The following is a 21,168-nucleotide window of genomic DNA, read 5'->3' on the forward strand; positions in this document are numbered from 1 at the left end:
GCCAGCATCCTGCTTCACGCGGCAGCAAAGAGCCCGTCCCCTGATATTGCCTCTCAGGCCCCCGTCATTCTGTCCCCTTGTTGCCCTTCTGGCTATTCCTGTGTCTCTTTAAGCAGCCACAGACTTTCTCGGTGTTGTTCTCGGTGCCGGAGTTTGGCGCTGCTGCTCTTCCCTACCCTTGAGCCATCATCACGGGAGGGGGCATTATGCTGAACGCGCAGATGTGGAAGGTTAGCACATTTCTAAACTTTAAAAAAGAAAAGTGTGCACCATTTCAAGAGTGGGCAATCGATGCCAACAAAAACACACCAAGTTATTTCACAGTCACGTTAATTAAGCAGTGAAATAAGAAGAGGGCTGGAAGGGACATCCCTCCCATTAGCCTCATCCTCTCGGTTAAAGGCTCCATTCCGCTTCCCCTGCCTCTGAGCTTGTCCAGCCCTCCGTCGTTGATGGAATCTCGGCCTCTTTCCATCTGCTTTGGTCTTTTTTTAGACCACCCTCCTTGCCCCTTCCCGGACTGCTTTAAGCACGTGCTCTGCTCCTGGCTCATGCTACCATGTGCAGATGCCAGCTAAGGAACAGGTGCTTGCGCTGGTTGATTTATCTGTGGGCCGGCTCCTCTGCAAGCCCCTTCTCCCCAAAGCTGCCTCTGAACCAAGAGCCCTGCCTGCGCGTCACTAGATGGAACACCCTGGAGTGGCCTTCCTCGCCCGTCCCTGCCCCCTGCCCAGTGACGCAGCCCAGCCCCACCAACTCCTCTCAGTCCCACCCGGGAGCAGTGGGGGCCTCCCGGACCCTCTCAGCTTTTCCCACCGGGACCCCCTGGCCAAGGAGAAGTCCAGCAGTCTTCTGACAAGGAATGGTTCGTCCCTCTGCTGCCGAGGAAGAGCGTGATGCTGGTTTTGCAAAGCATTCTGCAGAGCCCACCCAGTTGCCTTGGTGTTAAAACGAAGAACGTTTCCAAGAATGGGTAAGTCAGCTTGGAAACACCTTTCCCACTCAAGGCACTCTGGGTCCTTTCCCATCTCGTGGAGCTGGGCTTGAGGGGTTTGCCGTTGCAAGGGGACCCGAGACGGGGCGTTTCCAAATATTTGAAAGAACAGATATATAGAAAAGGGGTCTGGGCTGTCCCCCTCGAGGGAAGTGCCACTGGAAACAGGCGTTAGCTGTGGGGCAACTTCCTTGGTCGGAAGAGGCACCAGGAATTGGCATATGTTCTTAGGAGGGTTAAAACTTTCACAGCACACCCTCTCTGTCCACACAGGAAGACGGCCCAGCAGCGGCCTTGAGTTTCTAAGTGCAGCCACGCTCTCGCATTTTAAAAACTGGATGGAGATCTCTGCAGTAGTGCGCATGCCTTTCTCCCGGGCACCCTTGGAGTGTCCGTTGTGTGTGTGTGTGGGGGGGGGGGGGGAAGCCGTGCTGAGTTTGGGAGCTGTCGGGCCACAGCGCCCCTTCACCAGCCCTCAGCGGCTCACATCCAGAAGGGAAACCTGCAGCTACACGCGGTGATGCACAACCAGCCTAGTATTGTATGGCACAAGCAACAACAGAGAAGTGGCTGCCCCAAGGAGCTTACAGTACGCAATGTAACAGTGCGAAGAGAATCGACGGAGGGAAGGGGTAGTTGTGAAAGGGGCGCGTACAACTGCACACACGTTGATTGTGTTCTGCCAGCAAGAAGGACCCATAAAATTCACAAACGCATCTGTCATGATATAGTTGGTGGTCTGTAAGTTGCCGCGTGGTATGCTATGGTTTTTGGTTTTGTTCTTTGAGGTTAAAGCAGAAAACTGGGAAAGGGAGGGCTGCAGCCCCCTCCTTGTAGGCCTGCCCATGCCAAGCCCCCTCCCTGCCCATTTTGGTGCCAGGTGATAACTCTGCAAGCTGCTGCTGTGCTAAATTTGGCCACAAAGCCAAGTTAAGTAAGACCCGAAATAATCCGGGGCGGAGGAAGGAAACATCAGCTTCATTCTTATTCGGACCCCGCTCCAGCATTTCCCCAACTTGTTGGACTTGCCCCCGCCTTTCTAAACCTGTGCCTCCTCCTGGGGCCCCAAACCGGCAGCAGCTGCCTGTCCTACAGGGGGACGTGCTGAGCTCCTGGCCTGTAGTCCTGTCCCAGCAGCCTGCTCCTGTGTGGACTGGGACAGGGGGAAGTCAGGGCCAGCATTGCCAGAGGAACAGAGGGGGATCGCTCCACCCCCCTCCTAAATCTACATACGGGGAAACATATATTCCCTGGAAGGTGTTCCGTTAGGTCGACAAAAACTGCAAGTGGTCCCTGGCCCCAAGGATGCTCGCCTGGCCTCGACTAGGGCCAGTGCCTTCTCGGTCCTGGCACCAACCTGGTGGAACTCTCTGTCTGTTGGAAGGAGGGCTTAGCGAGGTTTACTATCCTCCCGCCAGGCCTGCAAGTCGGACGTGTTCCGCCAGGCATGTGGCTAAGGCCAAGGCAGGGCGAGCTCCTCTACTGGTCTCCTGTTGCGGGGGGGGGGGTGTTTTAGAAAACCTGCCCTCACCCCCACTTCCTCCACCAATATATGAATGTTGTCTGCCTGCTACCATCTCAGGGGATGCTTTTGGGCCCTGGTTGAGCAATATGAATGTCTGCCAAATTTTACTGTATAAATTGTTTTTATTCTTTTATTGCTGATTTTATTGTAAACTTATTTATCTATGTTGTGATCTACTCTGGGAGAACAAACCAACAAACCAACCAACCAACAAACAAACAGAAACTCTTCCTGCCTTTACCAGTTCACACCAGGATGGTGGGGCAGCCAGGGTTCATTCACTCCCACAAACCAGGGAGCATTCACTGCCAGGGGGCATTCAGGCGTACTTAGTTCTTGGCTGGGGTGAGGCTGTACCTCAGGATCATACCCCTGCCTGGAATGTTGCACCCCAATTCAGGTGTTCAGTTCCCCCCCCCCCCAGTCCTGAAGAAACATGTGCAGGTACAAACGGGTATTATCTTTCTCAACAAATGCAGGAAGGTGCCTGAAGAAGGGAGCCCTGACTCTCTAAAGCTTACACCCTGAAAATCTCATTGGCCTCTAAGGTGCCACTGGATTCGAATCCTGCTGTTCAGGATTAGATTGGCCATCTAATCCTGATTAGATGACCAAGGATCTCCATATGTTCTTGGGAGGATAAAAACATCCACAGGCAAATTTTTCTAACTGAAATATTTTTATTTGGGTCAATTGGGCATAAAATTCTAGATGCAGGTTTTCAAGTCACACAGGACTCTTCCTGAGGCTGGGGGTCTGAAGGAGGAGAAAAGTAAGGATGCGCTTGCAAACCAGCTCCCAGTTTTCTCCCAAGGCTGGGTATGTTCCGCTCCTCCATGACAGACTGCATATCGCGGAATTTGATGCTGGCGGCAGAATTCAGCATTCACAACATCTTGTCTTTGGTTTGCAAAAAGAAGCTTCCCGCCCTTACGGCCCCAGTGATGATCTTCAGACTATGCAGGCAACATGTGCTGAAACCCAACGGCTTCCTGAGGTGGGAATGGGGCTTCTGTGCTCTGCAGACCTCTTCTCCCCGTGATTTGCAGCCTATTACGCATCACGGACACGCAGAATTCAGCTTAAGATGACGCAGCACGGGCATGCAACTCAAACCGTACAGCAGTGATGCCGCTCTGGTTTCTTCTGCACAGTTTGAGTGGCAGAATTCAGCTCTGGTTCTGGGAATTTGGGATCCTTTTGAGCGCGTCCTTTAATGCTCACCTAGCAACACCTGCAGCCATTTCAGCTGTGGACAGAGGCAAGACGTTTGCGGCTCCATTCCTGTCTTGAGAGTCTCTCTACGTGAGACACCTGGGCGCGTGTTCGTCAAGTGTCGGGAGATGCAATGTCAGACAGGAAGCATGAAAGACAGGAAGGCAAGGCAGCTCTGGTGTCTCCCCTTCCAGAGCCTTTGCCCTGCCGAGGCTTGGTTAATTCAAAGTTTTAGGCAGCGAGGGTGACAGGGTAAAAGCTCCAGAAGGGGGGACAGTCCGGCACACCAGAGCATGCGTCAGATATCTCGTGCAGAGAGATTTTGTGTGTTGTGGCTGACCGGGAGGAAAGGCTCGTGCATGCTGGGCCTTTGCTGCTTGGCATGCACCAGGTAGCGCTGACGATGCACACCTGGGCCGAGCTGGAAGACGGGCAGGGCAGGCAGAAGCCAGGCAGGCAAGCCAGCAAGGAGGCCCCCTGGACTTAGCTCGCCTTCATCTTTCAGATTGCAGAGCAAAGGTTGGATGGCCAGACTAGGAGGTCCATGCCGGGAACAGGCGGTGCCTGAACGTTACATCCCAGTGTGGGTGGGGGGGAATGCTGCAGGGGGGGGGACATGATGGACCCTCCTCCTCCAGCCTTGTGATTTTGGCCTGAACTGGGATGGGGGGTGGGTGGGCATATTCTGTTTAAAAAGCAAATCCATTAATCGATCCCCTAACGTCACAACGAGTTTGACCTTCACGAAGTCTTCACTGCCCTGCTAAAGATCTCCAGGGAAGAAGGCAAACTGGGGGGGACGGGCGGGGGCGGGACAAGGGCTTGGGACTTTCTGAATGCTCCGCCCAGCTCAGGCCAAGCCAAGAAGGTTCAAGGCACTTTTCTGACGGAGCTGGGAAATGCAAAGAGCGCCTCACCCCATGTTAAATATATCACCCACAAAGGAACTGCTAACGGGTCGCCAGTCAATGCTGCCCCTGAACCTGCCTCGTGGCAGAGCTCGTTCTTTGCCCAGGACCTGTCTACCCAGCTCCACCCCAGATTCAGCTTTCAGGACATGGGATGAAGCGGGCCAAGCCGGGCTGCCTGGAGAAGAAGGTCCACCAGCCCATCGGCACCTTAGAGACCAGCCAGGTTTCATTCCCGCGTGAATGTTTTGGGACCCAGGGGCCTCCCGCTGGCTTATTTTTGCTGCAGCCCACTCACCGGGCTCCATGTCTAGGGTTAGTACCTAAAAAGGCCCCCATGGCCCCCTGTGCTAGTATCACCCACCCGCCACGTCTGCTGGGACTGTCAGGCTCGGAACCAGGCCTCTGCAACAGACCCCTGGAGAGCAGCACGGACTGCCCCAGCCCCAGCTGTGAAAGGCATCTGACCACTTGGGCGCAAGGAGGAGTCAATGACCAGATTTTACACACAGGCACAGCCGCACCCACACCCACACATCTTCTGCCTGTGAAATCTTCCCTTTCCTTTGCTCCCCAATTCTACTGTCAGGATCAAAAATACTCCGGCCTATTTTTAAAGCCTCCGCTCACAACCTTTGCCTTTTGGGGGCCGTATCAGGTTGCCATTCTCAGCTGTTTTGGGCTCCCAGCCGGGGGTCTGACAAGCAAACTGGACATCTTTTTCTTGGCTAGCACCGAAGCCAGAGAGAGCTGCTTACAGACCTGGCCAAAAACGGACACGGGCATCCCGGGGAATCTGTACCAGCTTTCTAGCTCACACAGAGGTACACGCCGCTGTTTGCCACCGCCCCCCTCTCTGTCCAGCTACACATTACAAAGTCCTCATGTCTGCTGGGGAACAGCTTTGTATCACACGTGCAAGGGGAGTGTTGTGCCTCCCAGATGCGCACCGGCTCTTCTCTGCTTGTGACTGGGGCTAGAGCCTCCACCAGGGAGGAGTAATTGGACCCATTGTAAAAAACCCCTTCTTGCTTACATAGAAGTTTCACAACAGAGCCAAAGGAGTCTCCTGATAGGTTTTCTATCTCCCGGATGCCTTCTGTGCCAATTGCAACAACTTCTTAAGCAGTTGTGCAGAAGCTGTTGTATAACAAGAGCTGGGGAGAGGGGGCAAAGGAGGGAAGGGACAAACGAATCAACACCAAAGATCAACCTGCCTACTGACCATGATCAAAACAGTGTAAAGCAAGGAAACGCTCCCTTTTCTGCTTGGAATAATGAGGCGTTGAGAAGCCAGGTGTTGGTTGGCTCCCTGGCTGCCTACACAGGCACACAATTGCAGCTCACCAACAGCTCCTGGGGGCTGGCCGGGGCTGTGTTGCCCGGAGGTGGTGGCTCCAGGGGATGATGGGTCTGGCTTTTGACTTTCACGGGACTGGGACCCTTGGAGTTGAGAGTTTCTCCATTCATCTCACTCTCTCTTTCTTGCAGCCAAAAACCTCTTTCGGTTTGGTCTGTTAAAGCTTTCCTAAGAGCCGAAGTTGCGATGCGATGCCAGAAATGTAAAGAGAAGGCCTTTTGGGGTGGGGGGAATCTCTGCCTTTTAGAGGGAGAAGATTTGGACAGGAACTCAGAGAATCCCTGGATATGGGCGGGCGGGGTGGGTGGGGGCGCCTAGTGACAACGCTCTTGCTTTTTATCAAAAAAGTTGCTCATACGAGTGTGTGCTTTTTACATCTCCCTGTCTTGAGCCCAAACCTTTTATGTTAGAAGGAGCTGCTACAAGCCCAGAGAAAGGCAGGGTACAAATAGTTTAATATACAAATAAGGAAAGAGAGCTCGTGTTCCCAGCTGAACGGTTTTTCTTGCAGCAAGGCTTCTTCGGAATTGGCCTCGAATTTCTGGTGGCTTCCACCCACGGTTGCCAACAGGCCAGTCTTCTCCTGGCATGTTTCCCCTAGGGTTGCCAACCTCCAGGGGAGGCTGGAGTTCTCCCAGAATGGCAACTGTTAGAGCTGCTATGGAGATCAGTTTTCCTGGAGAAAATGGCAGTTTTCGAGGATGGACTCTACGGCATCACATGGTGTGCCAGAAATAATTTGATGTGTAATATTTTCCATTTCTGTAAATATTTTTTCCCAAAATGTTGATACTACAGGGCATGACCTCCACATATGGATGTAATCGCCTTGCTGATTGTAATTTCTCAGTTTGTGTAATTTGTATTATTTATTCTTACAGTTGTACTGGGGTAATATACCATCGATGTAATAACTTCAAAGAATTTTCCCTAAGTACTATTGATACTGTTTTCCTGGTTTGAGTCAGCCATAATTTGTTCCATATATTTTGTCCTATTTTTATCCTAATATCATTTCCCCAAATTATTTTCAGTACATTTGACATATTTGTACCTACTTGAGTGAAATAAGGATATATTTTAGAAGTTATTCCTTTTGTACTATTCATGTGTTACGTTAAAATCTGTTCAAATTTCGTCAACTTTCTGGTCATAGTTTGCCTTACTGTAGGATTCACAATTAAATAATGTAATTGACGGAGAAGGAACCAATTCACTGAGGTGCCTTGCAACTTTTCTTTCAGCTGTACTACAGTAAGGGGGATTCCATTTTCATAAAAATCTCTTATTCCGTAAGTCCCTTTTTCTTTCCATTTAACATATTCTTCTAGTTTATCTATGCAAGAAAAATTGGGGTGCAGCATAAATGGAAGTAGGGGGGATATTTCTGGGATTAGTTTATTTTTCCATTTATTCAAAAATTTTAATGTAATGTATGAAAAAGGATTCTCAACCCATTTTACGTCTCTTCCTTTTTTCCCTTTGAAGATATTTCCCCCCAATTAATTCCAGATGTTCCTATTTGCTTCCATGCCCACCCATGTCTTGTCAGAGGTACCCTCCAAGTATGATGTCAATGTTTGCAGCCGGTTTGCCTTGTAATATTTACTTATACTGGGTTCTTCCCATCGCCCTCGATCTAACCTTTTTTGCCCCAGAGCCTTTGTACCTTGTGATCTTTTACTATGATAGATGGAACTGGTAAACATCTTTTGCCATTTTGTTAGCTCTTTTGGGTCAATTGTTATGGGAAGTGTTTGAAAAAAATAATTTAATTTTGGCAGCACTTCGGTTTTTATAGCTCTGATTCTGCCCTTTTTAGGCTCTACCCAAACTCTCCAGGAATTTTCCAACCAGGAGCTGGCAACCCTTTTCTCCTCTTTGTGGCCAGTTGTCTGATGAGGGTTTGTTCATATAATGGAAAAAACAGGAGAACAGCTGGTTTTAAAACTCTTTAGTGGCCTTGAAGGCAAAGGAATTTTTGGTGTTGCGCCTTGAAGACCTTTCCAGCCCATTTAGAGTTATATTTTCAGCAGTAGATTTACTGTGCCTGAAAAGAAGCAGTAGAAAGGGGCAGGAGTCCAGTAGCACTTATAAGAGATGAGTTTTCGTGAGCTACAGCTCACTTCTTTAGATGCAGCTAGAATGTGAGTCCATCTGTCCTTATATGTAGGAGAAAGGAGCGATTACAGAAGCTGAATGAAAAAGAGCCAGTGGATGACAAAGGCAGGAGTGATTGAATAGGGTGGGGTATGCAGGGGGCAGCAGTTGTGGAGAAATCAGCATTGGTAATGAGACAGGAAGCCTAGGTCTCGATTCAGTCCAGGGGGACGCATTGTCTTGAGCTTCTGCAACTGATAACAAACCCTGCCCTTTGACCTCCCAACTCTGGCCCTATGGCTATGGGCCTCATTTTTTTTTCCCTCCAAAGCAGCCATTTTCTCCAGGGGAATGGATCTCTGTGGCCTGGAGATCAGTACTAATTCTGGGAGATCAGTTGTAATTCTGGGAGGGCTCCTGGGGGATGGCAACCCTCTCTGCCTGACCTTTGTAAGGCATTCTCCATTGACAGCTGATAGCATTAAGAACCCCCCCCCCACACACACACATACAGACACACATTCACCAGAGATGCCTTCTGCCTTTATGAGCTGCAAAGGCAGTGGGACATTCAATAGGTGCAGATTTTCCAGCATGGAAATGCTGCAAATGCGTTGAGGCGGGGTAGGGGTGGGGGGGGGGGCAGGGGGCAGGAACTGCACCTGGAGTTTCTGCATCTCAGAAGCTGTCAGGGAACCCCTGTCTGCTTATGGGTGTAGCCCTGGGGCCTGTTCAAGGTATTTGGTCATCCCATACCAGGGACACACAGCGCCTTCCCGTCCCGCGGCAGCAACTGGAGCCCCACAGCCACACCCTGAGAGCTCGGCTTTGACCTGGGCAGTGGTGGCTCAAGCCCAGGAGGGGTGCCAGACCCCTCAGCACCCTGGGAGCGAGCTGAGCCCCTGTGGTGTGTCAGTGCCCTCCCTGCTGAGCCGCCTTTGGGTGGAGGGCTGGCCCAGCACGGCCCCCAGGCCAGGTGGTGTCTCCCACGGACGGTCAAGGTAGGATGGGGAATGCAGCGGACGCCGCGAGGACTGCCGGAAAAGGAGGGACCTTCCACAGCCGTGCCTTTCAAGAAACCCGCGCAGCAGCCTGCGGGGCTGGGGGTGAGGGCTGGTTCTTTTGCTGGCGTATTTCTGGCCAGACAGCAGCAGGGGCAGCCCGAAGGCTCCCCCTCTCCATTCATGCCTCCTGCGCTGGTTGAAGAAGAGGGGGGGAGTGGAAGGTGAGCGGCCCCCTGCCTCAGGCTGCCCCCCCCCCGCCCTGTGTTATATTCCTGCTCGCAAGTGAGTCTCAGTGCCCAGCAATCATTTAATTTCTCAACTCTCCATGGCTCCCAGCCAGCGGAATGCATGAGCTGCGCCCACTGAGCAGCGTTGCCACTGACTGTCTGGAATGAGTCTCTCTGTGGCTGAAACCTGCAAGCAGTGAACGGCCTGCCAGCCAGCTCTTAGCAGCTGCTGCATGGCCGAGGACTGCCTCGCCCGCCCGCCCTGCTGTGGCCTCTGGGCAATGTGGAGACGGAGGAAAGCCCTGCAGGTCCCTTCGGCGCTCCGGGACAGGGACTCAGCTCCCAGGAGGGGCTTGGGCGTGGGGCGAATGCGGGTTGACCCTTAGCTCCTGCCAGGAGTCAAAGTTTGGCCCCTCTTTCTACTGCCTTCAGTGCATCACCTGCCCCCCTCCCAATGCATACAAACGAGACACGGAGGGCTTCCCATGTTTGCACAAATCAGCGAGAGACCCAAGGATGGGCCCTGCCAGTGTGGCGAAATGGGGGGGGGGGGTGCAACAGGTTTTCCCTCTGAGCACTTGGCCGTCTTGAGAGGAGGGGAAAGGAACAAACCCCAGGCTTGACAGGAACTGCTGCTCTTTCAAAGAAGAGTCCAGTAGCACCTTTAAGACTAACCAACTTTATTGTATCATAAGCTTTCGAGAGCCACAGCTCTCTTCATCGGATGCATCTGATGAAGAGAGCTGTGGTTCTCTAAAGCTTATGCTACAATGAAGTTGGTTAGTCTTAAAGGTGCTACTGGACTCTTGACTATTTTGCAACTACAGACAAACACGGCGAACTCCTCTGGACCTGTCAGTCTGGGAATCCCTCCCGGGGCTCCAGCGGCACAATCCCCAGCAGAGTCACACCGGGGGTGGGGGGTGGGGGGGGTGGGGGCTTAGAAGGATGCAGCTCTGCAAAGGATGCAGAGCAGAATGGCGCGAGGAGGAGAGGCTACGGAGTGGGGGGGGGGTCGATCAAACGCTAAGCTTTTCAGAAACCTTTTGGGGCCCCTGGATAAGGAACCTTCATGGGATGGATCCTACAAATCCAATCAGCCTGCAGCAGCGCTTTCCCACCAAAGAGTCTCCCCAATGAAGGAAACTCTTCCGCTAGAGACATCTGAAGAAGAGGGCCTGGCACCAGGGGAAAGGGCGAGTGGGACTGATCCGTGGAGTCCGGCCCCATGTCCGGAGCAAAGGCACCCCGCAGGCTTCGCGGAGGCAGGATGGGCAGGTTCATTCTGAGGGAAGGCTGAGCCCAGTTCTCAGGAGGACCAGAGCAACATGCCAGAGCCTGAATCGCATGGCATGCAGTCCTGTGTGTGCCTGAAGAATGTGCAGTCTTAGATGCAGCCAGGCCGTGCCTGATTCCTTTCTCTCTGTCTTGCTTCCCTTCCAGAGATCCAGTGAACAGAAGGGAGAGGAGAGGTTTGGGTGGCCACGCTCCATAAGCCCTGAATGGACGGGAATGGGGGAAGCGGCCTGCTTCCGGAGGCCACGCCAGGCAGCAGGTGCTGGCTTCCTCGTTAAAGCGCTCCTCCTCCTCCTCCTCCTCCTCTTTTGTAGGCACGGTAAGGCAGGGGTGGGTGGATTGCCGTCTTGTGTGGGCTGATTTGTTCTACACTTTTGCAGCCCCTTGCCTTGCTTTAGATTTACACAGCCAGGAATCCGCTGTGCGCCCTTAGAACAGTTAATCCCCTTGTTCAAGAACGTAAGAATCGCCTTTGGGGGACAGACCAAGATCCCTTTAGCATAGCGTTGCTGGCGAGGCTCCTAGTCATCAGCTGGTGCTAAACAGCGCCCCCCCCCCCGTTGGCCAGTGGTCCCCCCCCCTATAACAGTGGTGTGCCTTCTGCCACTCTTAATAATAATAATATTCTATTTGTATGCTGGCCTTCAGGACAACTTAATGCCCTCTCAGAGCAGTTTACAAAGTATGTCATTATTATCCCCACAACAACAATCCCTCTGTGAGGTGGGTGGTGCTGAGAGAGCTCTGAAGGAGCTGTGACTGACCGAAGGTCACCCAGCTGGCTTCAAGTGGAGGAGCGGGGAATCAAACCTGGCTCTCCAGATTAGAGTCCTGCCACTCTTAACCAGTATACCAAACTGGCTCTTGTGGCCATGGGCCCAGGGTTGAGGTTCTTCACTGGGGAGAGCAGAAAGGCGGTGGCGGGGGGGGGGGGGAGGTTGCGCATAGGAGACAGGTGTGGTGGAGGGCCACTTTGAGGAGCATGAGAGGCCAGGCCCCCATCCCCTGACGCCTCTTCAAAGGGCTTGCTGCACAATTCCATTTTCATGGATGTGGGTTATTCACAAAATATTTTGCAACTGCAGTTGCAAAGGTTCATATATGAGCTCTTCACATTAATCTCATTCCCAGCATTTCTTATGATAAAATACAAAACGTGGTTGGAGCCTATGGACCCATTCTGCTAATAGTGACCCCGTCCTCTGGTGCTCCCTACCCCGATTCGGGAAAGGGAAGGTGCCAACATTCATAGAATGCATCCACAGGATTAATCTCACTTATTGTGTGCGTTATGTGCCGTCAAGTCGCCTCCAAGCTACGGAGACCCTATGAAGGAAAGACCTCCAAAACATCCTTTTATGAACAGACTTGCTCAGATCATATGGCTTCCTTTATTGAGTCCAGCCATCTCATTTTGGGTCTTCCTCTTTTCCTACTGCCTTCCACTTTTCCTAGCACATCTCACTTATAATACGATCAAAAAGACAACTTCAAGATTGATGCTTTAATAGCCAGGAAATTCCCAGGAATACAGGGCTGTTTTCAGTATGGAAGACGCAAGGAAATAGTTTGCCGATCCTCCCCAGGCAGGGAAATAATGGGAAAAGGTCGAAGGGGATGGAGAGGAATACCTGGTAGAAGCCATTCCCCACGGGATGCAGAAAAACAGATGCTGTTGAGGGGCGCCAACTCTGAACTGGGACATTCCTGGTGATTTGCCACGGGATTTGCCACGGCAGAGCCTGGGGAGGGAACGGGATGCCACCCGGCCCACCATGTGAGGCTGCCATCTCCTCCAGGGGAATTGCTTGGAGATCAGTTGTGATCCTGGGAGAACTCCAGCCCCCACCCGAAGGTCGGCAGCAGCTCTATTAGGGCTTGAAGGAGTTGCTAGATGGGCAGGCAGGCAGAGGTGGGATCCAAGGCAAGCCCAGGAGAGCCGGGCCTACTTCGACTCTGAGCTTGTGGAACATGAATCTTTCCCTTGTTTTAGGTTATCAGAAAACAATAGAGTTAGAAAAGTACATTTCTTTTTTAAAATTTTTAATCGAGGGATTCTTGCTTGGGTCTTGTGGCCTGTGGTATGAGTCCGGATCATAGCCTCATATCGTCGTTGGGGGTCAACCTTCTTCCTGAATAGGGGTCCCTCCCCCCTCCCCTGAATCAGATGATTTCAGAGAGTTAGACAGATTTGGTCATGGGGTTGCCCGTTTCGGAGTTGTTGGCACACACACAATACTGGGTGGGCACCTCCAGAAATGATGCTCTTTGCTTTCCGTCACAGTTGATTCCCACTGCAAGATCTTGCGCTGCAACTCTGAGTACGTGGCCTCCACCCTCAACTTGCGTGGCCCCGGCAAGAGCTCGGCCTACTGCAATGCCTTACGTGCCTACTCCCGCTGCACCCGCCGGACAGCCCGCACCTGCCGCGGGGACCTTGCCTACCATTCTGCTGTCCACGGCATTGAAGATCTCATGATCCAGAACAACTGCTCCAAGGAAGGGCCGACCTCGTCACCCCGGCGCCAGGCACCGGCACCCAGCCCGCAAGGCTTTGAATCCCTGGACTTCTGTGATTATGAGAAGAGGTTTGCCTTTCGGCACGGCCGGCCACCTCTCTACCAGCACTGTGCCACGTTTGGGGACCCCCACGTGCGGACCTTCGGCGATGAATTCCACACCTGCCGAGTGGAGGGCTCCTGGCCCCTCCTAGACAACGAGTACTTATTTGCACAGGCCACAAGCTATCCCGTGGCAAAAGGGTCGAATGCCACGGCCACTAGCAAGGTAAAAACAGTTGCCGCTAAACTCCTCCCACTGACTCGCTTTGTTGGTTCAAGAGAGTAAGCGAAACTTTGGTGTGGCCATTCCTTGACCAGCAGGCCGAAATTCCTTCCAGGGACAGATCATGCACTCTGCACACAGAAGACTCCAGTTCAAGGCTCTGCCTCTCTAGACAGAATGATTTCGACCCTGCTCACAAAAGGGTTTACTTTTGTTGTTGTTGTTGTTTTGGGAAAATCTCGGAGAGCTGCCTCAGAGTAGACCATGCTAGGCTAAGTGGACCAATGGCCTGAGTTGTCAGCGCTCGTTCCGGCTTTGTACTGGGAGGCAGACATGCTTTGCTGCGTCTTGGGGGAAAAGCGTTTGCTTGGTTTCCGAGGGTCAGACTAGATGGCATGTCTGGGCGGTCGAGAATTAGGAACCTTAGAAATAAGGATGGAGGGACAGGGGGTCTCTCACCCCTGCCTCTTGTTTCTCACTGCTGCTCAGAGCAGAGGCAGGAGAAAAATTTTTTAAATGGCCATTGGGCGTACGGTGTGATGTCACTTCCAGGAAAAACCTGGAAGTGACATCCCTCCTATCTAGGAATTGCCATTAACCCATGATGTCGCGTCCATTTCCTCCCTGGAAATGACGTCTCACTGATGGCCGTTCCATAGGGTTGCCAGCTCTGGGTTGGGACATTCCTGGAGCTTTGGGGGTGGAGGCTGGGGGTGGGGTTGGTAAAGGGAGGACCTCAGTGGGGTATAATGCCATAGATGGCCCCTTCCAAAGCAGCCATTTTCTTCAGGGGAACTGACCTCTGTCACCTGGAGTTCAGTTGTAATTCCAGAAGATCTCCAGGCAACCCGACCCCCCATGTGCCCCCTCTGCCTCTTGAGCTCCCACTGGATGCCAGGCAGGCCTGGCAACCATACCAGTCCTAACTCGTTTTCCATATGGGTTGCCAGCCTCCAGGTGGTAGCTGGAGATCTGGAATAACAACTGATCTCTAGACAACAGAGACCAGTTTGCCTGAAGAAAATGGTTGCTTTGATGGGTGGACCCTATGGCATTATACCATGCTGAAGCCCCGCCCTTCCGCAAAACCCCACCCTCTCCAGGCTCCACCCCCCCAATCTCCAGGAAATTCTCAACCTGGAGCTGGCAACCCTACTTTCCCTGCAGCCTAGGGGTTCCCAGGCCACAGCCAGCAACCCCCAGGAAGTAATGTGGGGCCGGGCCTAGCTGGTAAAAACCAGAAATGACATCAGAGAGCAGAACCACAAGTGACAAAAGGCACAGATTGGACACTTGTCAGCTTCCCTCAAGTTTTGGTGGGAAAAGTAGGCAGCTTGGCGGAATGTTGGACAAGTGACAGTTGAAAAGTCTGTTGGACAGCAGTCGGAGAGCCAAGCTGCAAGACCAGCATGCCTACATTTCCCATCAAAACTTGAGGGAAGCTGACAAGTGTCCAATCTGTGCCTTTTGTCACTTGTGGTTCTGCTCTCAGATGCTCTAGCATTTTGCAAAAACTCTATAGTAAAGAGTTATGGTAAAGGATCCCCTTGCCCCCAGCACCAGTGGTCAGGCACGTTTAGCTTGACTCTCACCAAGGGCCAATTCTTAGAGATTTCAGGGGTGGAGTCTGGAGAGGGCAGGTTTGGGGAATAGGAGGGACCTTAGCAAGGCATAAGGCCATAGAGTCCACCCTCCAAAGCAGCCGTTCTCTCCAGGGGAACTCATCTCTGTGGCCTGGAGATCAGTTGTAATTCTGGGAGCTCTCCAGCTACCACCTGGAGGCTGGCAACTGTACATCTGGGGGAGAAAACGGTAGCGGATCCGGACGATTCCAGGAACCAGAGGAAAGTCTGAAAGGCTGGGGCGGGGGGGCGGCCAAGGGGCCCCAGAATGTGAGCTGCATGCAGCAGGGTGCTCTGGTCGGACCTGAAGGGCTATTTTAAAGAGGGGTAAGAGAATGGGATGGATTGTGTATACTATGCAGTTAATATATGGAATTTATAGATATGTTTGACATGCAAGGCTTGAGGGCATCTTGCTTTTTCCCAGATTTCCTGTAAAAGTTATAACCTTGCAGTTCCTTTGTTCAGCCTTAAAACAACAGGCCAAAGTGAAGGGATGCGTAGTTCGTTGTCACTATGAGCCTGAACGATGGACCTTCTGCCCAAGCTCGCTCTCAGACACAAGGACAGTAAAATACAGTTGGTTTGACGCTCGGGGGAAAAGTCCTGTTGTGAAGCTAGTGTCTGTTCGAACATGCTCAGAGAAGCACCACAGTAGCATGCCTTTAGCCAACACTAGAAGCTCCGAATATCTCAGATTTGGAATTCAGTAAAATCGCCGTTCCCTGTTTTTGACAAAACTCTGCATAAGAAGCTTTGACGTTTAACCTTTTTTTCTAAAAGTGCCATCTCCGGCTTGGGAAATTCCAGGAGATTTGGGGGGCGGGGCCTGGGGAGGGCGCAGTTTGGGGTGACAGCAGTATATAATGCCATAGAATCTGCCTTCCAAAATAGCCATTTTCCCCAGGAGAATGGCTCTCTGTGGCCTGGAGATCAGTTTAAATTCCGGGATATCTCCAGGCCAGCCATTGGAAGCTGGCAACCCTAACTTAGGTAGGAAAGGACTGATTTCTGTTGGGTATGCCCAGCGATCTGTGAATCTGTTCAATAATGTTTTGTTTAATCAGATCTGGATTTATCAGACGATTTTAAAGTAAAAGTTTTAGTTAATACATTACTATGGTTGTTGTGGGTTTTCCGGGCTGTATTGCCGTGGTCTTGGCATTGTAGTTCCTGATGTTTCACCAGCAGCTGCGACTGGCATCTTCAGAGGTGTATCTGTGACACTGAGAGATCTCTGTCTTTTGGTGCTACACCTCTGAAGATGCTAGCCACAGCTGCTGGCGAAACGTCAGGAACTACAATGCCAAGACCACGGCTATACAGCCCGGAAAACCCACAACAACCATCGTTCTCCGGCCGTGAAAGCCTTCGACAATACATTAATACATTACTGTTTATTGGAAATACAGGGTTTTTCAATTTGAACTTGGAACAAAGAAATAAACCGCAGTTTCTCCTGTGCCCTGCAAGCGTCGAATGTCTGGAGGAAGCATTCAGTCACCAAGTGGCACTAGGATGTCGTGGTTAACCTGTTGCTTGAATTCTGCCCAAGAGGTGTTACTCTCAGAGCCAGTGTTTACAGCAATGCGCCCTCGTAGGGAAAGGCAACGTGGCGAGGAGAGGCAAGGGACAACCACCGTGTGTGTGTGGGGGTGGGTGGTGGGACAAGGAAGAGGGCCAGTGGAGCCCCAGGAGATTTAGGATGATTGACAGCTACTGGAGTTCCAGCACCAGGGCTTCAGCCTTCTCCCAGAAAGGCTGGGGTTCAAGACCCCCTGGAAAAGCAGCAGAGGGTGGCTGGTGTGTTGGCTCCTCCCGCCTGGATCACGGGGAAAGGCTGAGACACCTTCCTTGTATGCCTCCCTTCCAGAATGGCCAAAATACTGCAGCGTATCTGCGGGACCACCTCTGCCCATGTGTGCCCCAGAGGATGCTCCGATTGGGAGAGAAACAACTATGGGTGGCCCCTGGCCCCAAGGAGGCCCGCCTGGCCTCGACCAGAGCCAGGTCTTTTTCAGTCCTGGCTCAGTCCTGGTGGAACTCTCTGCCTATTGAAACCAGGGCCCGGCAGGATTCGTTATCGTTCCGCCGGGCCTGCAAGACGGAGATGTTCCGCCAGGCATATGGCTGAGGCTGGGCCTGGCCTCCTCTGGCTGATAAGAGGAAATAAGAGAAGATCTGGACCCTCCCTGTTAGGACTGTCCACCATCCTCTTTTCTAAATTAGTGTTATTGACTGCTGCCATGTATATATATTGTTGTACGTTATATTATGCAGGTGTTTTAAATGTTTTTTACTGTTTTAACTTGTTGTAATCCGCCCTGAGCCCGCTTGCGGGGAGGGTGGAATAAAAATCTAAAGTAGATAGATAGATAGAGAGATAGAGAGATAGAGAGATAGAGAGATAGAGAGATAGAGAGATGGATGGAGGGGACTCAGAAGCTTCTCGCCCCCTCTTTTGGAGCCAGCATACTCCTGGAGAGCACCTTTTGAGTTCCTCGTCTGTTCTTTCTTGTCAGCTGACGATCATCTTTAAGAACATGAAGGAGTGTATTGACCAGAAGGTGTACCAGGCAGAAATCGACAACTTGCCGGCAGCTTTTGAGGACGGTTCCATGAATGGTGGAGAGAGGCCCGGAGGGAACAGCCTGACTATCCACGAACACATTCCTGGGCGGCACGTGGAGATCCGAGCAGCATACATCGGCACCACCATCGCCGTGCGCCAGGCGGGGAGGCAGCTGTCCTTCTCCATCCGGGCAGCCGAGGAGGTGGCCCACTCCTTCACGGAGGAGCAGGACCTGCAGCTGTGTGTGGGGGGCTGCCCTCCCAGCCAGCGCATCTCCCGGGGCGATGGCTGCTACAGTGGTGGCCGCGTCACTGCGGATAAGGCTCACCTGTTGTGCAAGGAGAAACTGCCCGTGGAGGATGTCTACTTTCAGTCGTGCGTCTTCGATGTAGTGACTTCCGGTGACGCCAATTTTACTTTGGCTGCACACGGTGCGCTGGAAGATGCCAAGATGTTCCACCCAGACGCCAAGAAACTTCACATCTTCCAAAACAATGCGGCCTGTGCGCTCGGCGGCTCATACCCCCTCCTCTTCCTCCTCATCGCGTCCATCGTTTGTGTTTTTCCCTGTATTGTGTTTTCCCTTTGTTAACTGGTTGTGAATTATATTGTGCCTCTTCAAGATGTTGGCTTACGGGCTTGGTTTCCTAGAATGGCATCTGTTGGCAGAGGCAGGGCACTGAAAGGTGGCATGGGAATGCTGTGAAGGGCATGGACTGAGAGGGGGACAGCGTCTAGAAGCTGTGCTAGAGAGGGAGCAAGCTGAGGGCCCGACTACACGAGATGCCATACCCGGGGTGGTCCCGGGGACGTGTCTCCATTTGGTCACCCTGGGGAAAATAATCTAAGATCACCACGGGGAGGTGATTCTGGTTGGGACCACCATGGTGTGTGGGGGGCAGGGGCTCCCCTCCCCAAGCTATTTTTTTGAACCAAGATGTTGCTGGGCCGTGGGGAGGGGGGGCAAATATGCCCAGAAACAGGCCTCCACAGCTCTCGTAAACGGCTTTCCTCCCGGGATGGCATCTCTTCCTCTTTGGCCCTGAGAGCCATTAACCGCCGGCCCATGCTGGGCTGGAACTCTTTGCAGGGCTTTGAACACGGAAGGCCGCTCTGGCGCAGCAGCTGAGTTTGGCTTTCTGCTCGTTCCTGCTGGAAACCAGGACTCTGCAGCCACTTACGGAAGCCCCGAGTGGTCCATTCACAGGAAGCCTTGTTGTGCACCGTCAACATGTCAAGGAAATGCCTCTTTATTTCCGTAACGGACCGGTCTTTCTGAAAACAGCCCCCCATACTGATTTGTGAAGAATGGCACATGTTCCTTTCGAACGCCCAGACTCTGCTTCATGTGCACACTCCTTTCTTTTGTCCTGCTGTTGCCTCTAGTCCCACAGGTTGTGGAGAAGACACAAAAACCTGCCAACCCCTTTTTTTCTGGGGTCATAGCGGGACAGGCCTAGATGCTGTGAACAGCACTTCACTCAGAGCCAGGCTACAAGTGATGCCTTACACAGGTTGGACATTTGTCAGCTTACCTCAAGTTTTGATGGGAAATGTAGGCGTCCTGGTTTTACAACTTGGCTCTCCATTACAGCTGCAAGACCAGGATGCCTGTATTTCCCATCAAAACTTGAGGGAAGCTGACAAGTGTCCAACCCGTGTCAGGCGTCACTTGTAGCTTGGCTCTCACTGCGTCAAACCCCCCCCCTTTAATCCTCAGGGCAGGCAGCCTCTCTTTCCAGCTTCACTGAGGCAGGTGGATGAATCCCGGTGGGACTGGCGGCACGACCCAGTGGGAAATGCACGGCCTGCGTCTTGTGCAGGAGAACTTCCTTCTGGATCCTCCTGAATCCCTTTGCTCAAGAGCAAGCCTGCCAAAGACAGCGGGGCTTCAGCCTTAGGTCTGCCACGTCACCTGCCGTGAGTGAATCTCAGAGGGAGCTTAGTGGTGTCTTGGAAAACTACCCAGGAATGTAAATACACAGTTAAATGTTTAATATATTAAAGCGGAAGACTTTTATGGTAAGCTAGCAGTTGCATTGGGAGGAGTAGCCATTATTTTTCGTGGGGGAGGCAATCTGCAGAATGCTCTCTGCACACGATCCAAAAGGGCTTGCACGGGGGAAGGAACAGCGCTGGCATTTTATGGTCTTTGAGCAGAAATTTGCTCTCTGTTAAGCCTGTGGAGTTATCGTTCTGCTAAAATGGCAGAAATACCAAAGAAAGAATCGGTGCTTTGTAAGATCAGCTCTTTGCAGATGACAATCAGCAGCCCCGTTGATTGGGGTCCAGTTGCACGAACTCAGGTGTGTGCCCTCAAGCCACGCTTGCATGCAAACCACGGATCTGCATCCTGCGCTCCGTCTGATTTCGGGAACCTCGGCTGGCCCTGCAGTCTTGCCCCTGCAGCCAGAGCCGGGCTTAGGAGGAGTCCAATAACCAGGGTGTACGTAGCATCTGTACTTAGGGAATGCCACCCCGTGCCAGCCCTGTGGTGTTGTGCTCCACCAGCACCTACTGCCAAGTGCAAGGAGTAAGTATCTTGGCCATTAGCAGTTAATGGAAAGGAAAGAATTTTGACAACGCGAATGTAGAGGGAGGGCAGGGCCGGCATCAGCACCCGGTGAGGGGGCGCAGCAGCCAGAGGGGAGCCGTGGCTTCTGGTGGGGCCCACGGCTGCTGGCTCCCTGATGCCGGCCTCACACACCCTTCCGCTGCCCGCCTGCGAGGGCCCCGTCCCCTGTGGTCCCAGCTGCACATGCTGCCCAGCACTGCGGGAGAAGAGCCCGTGGGGGATGCACAAAGCACCAGCGTTCCCGGGGCCGTGGTGGCGGGAATCCCGGCTGCACCCTCCGCCCAGCACCATCGGGGAAGGGGCATGCAGGCCATGTGGGCAGCTGGGACTGCAGGTGGTGGGAGAACTTGGGGGTGGGCAAAGGACAGTTGGGGGCATGTGGGTAGGTGGGACAGCAAGAAGGAGCTTCTAGTAGTTGGCATGGGGTAGGGGCTCCCAAAACCAGGATCTGGCCCTAAGGGAGGGGCATGGGCACGGTGGGACATGAGCTGATTTTTATGTGCCAGTCTTGTCAGCCACGCGTGCCAGAAACGGAAGCCTGTTTAACTGTCAGATCTGCCTTCCCAACGCCAGAGTCTGTTGTAATCCTGCAAGATCATGAAGGTTTTCCGGCCGAGAATTCTTCACGCTGCTCTTCCAGGAGGACCCCCACTCTTCCTCGGGGGAAGTCTAGCCGCTGAAAGGGCTCAGACCCACTCGGCTTGGCTCCGGAGGCACATTTCTGGAAGGCGGGAGAGGCGGGCCGGGAGGCAAATGTCTTCCTGAGCACCTTTTCTGTTGTGTGTTTATTGATTTCTGTTTTGGTTTTTAATTGCTGGCTCCTCCATTGGGGGAGGGGGGTGATTTTTGGCTGAAAATCAATATTGTAAATTAAAACCAAATCATTCCCCTCCTACCGGGAAATAATAGCAGCCCTGAAATAGTTTAGTACACATCGGCGTTGTTAATCTGCAAGCGTTTGACATTAAAATACGTCTATTTTTGAA

The 21,168-nt window shown here is 52.5% G+C and overlaps 1 protein-coding gene across 1 annotated transcript; it reads left to right on the forward strand.

Moving 5' to 3' along the window:
- Nucleotides 1-653: 653 nt before the first annotated feature.
- Nucleotides 654-21,168, forward strand: LOC129343040 (hemojuvelin-like). Its single transcript, XM_054999001.1, has 4 exons — nucleotides 654-973; nucleotides 10,777-10,948; nucleotides 12,914-13,416; nucleotides 17,558-21,168. The coding sequence occupies exons 2-4, from the start codon at nucleotides 10,846-10,848 to the stop codon at nucleotides 18,197-18,199; spliced, it is 1,248 nt and encodes a 415-aa protein (XP_054854976.1). The 5' UTR covers nucleotides 654-973; nucleotides 10,777-10,845; the 3' UTR covers nucleotides 18,200-21,168.

Source organism: Eublepharis macularius, chromosome 1 (assembly GCF_028583425.1).
Source record: "Eublepharis macularius isolate TG4126 chromosome 1, MPM_Emac_v1.0, whole genome shotgun sequence".
NCBI classification, from domain to species: domain Eukaryota; kingdom Metazoa; phylum Chordata; class Lepidosauria; order Squamata; family Eublepharidae; genus Eublepharis; species Eublepharis macularius.

Coding starts and splice junctions, on each gene's coding strand:
- LOC129343040 (XM_054999001.1), top strand. CDS start 10,846: ATGGGGGAAGCGGCCTGCTTCCGGAGGCCACGCCAGGCAGCAGGTGCT. Junction 10,949..12,913: donor CCTCCTCTTTTGTAGGCACG/GTAAGGCAGGGG, acceptor TTTCCGTCACAG/TTGATTCCCACTGCAAGATC. Junction 13,417..17,557: donor ATGCCACGGCCACTAGCAAG/GTAAAAACAGTT, acceptor CTTTCTTGTCAG/CTGACGATCATCTTTAAGAA.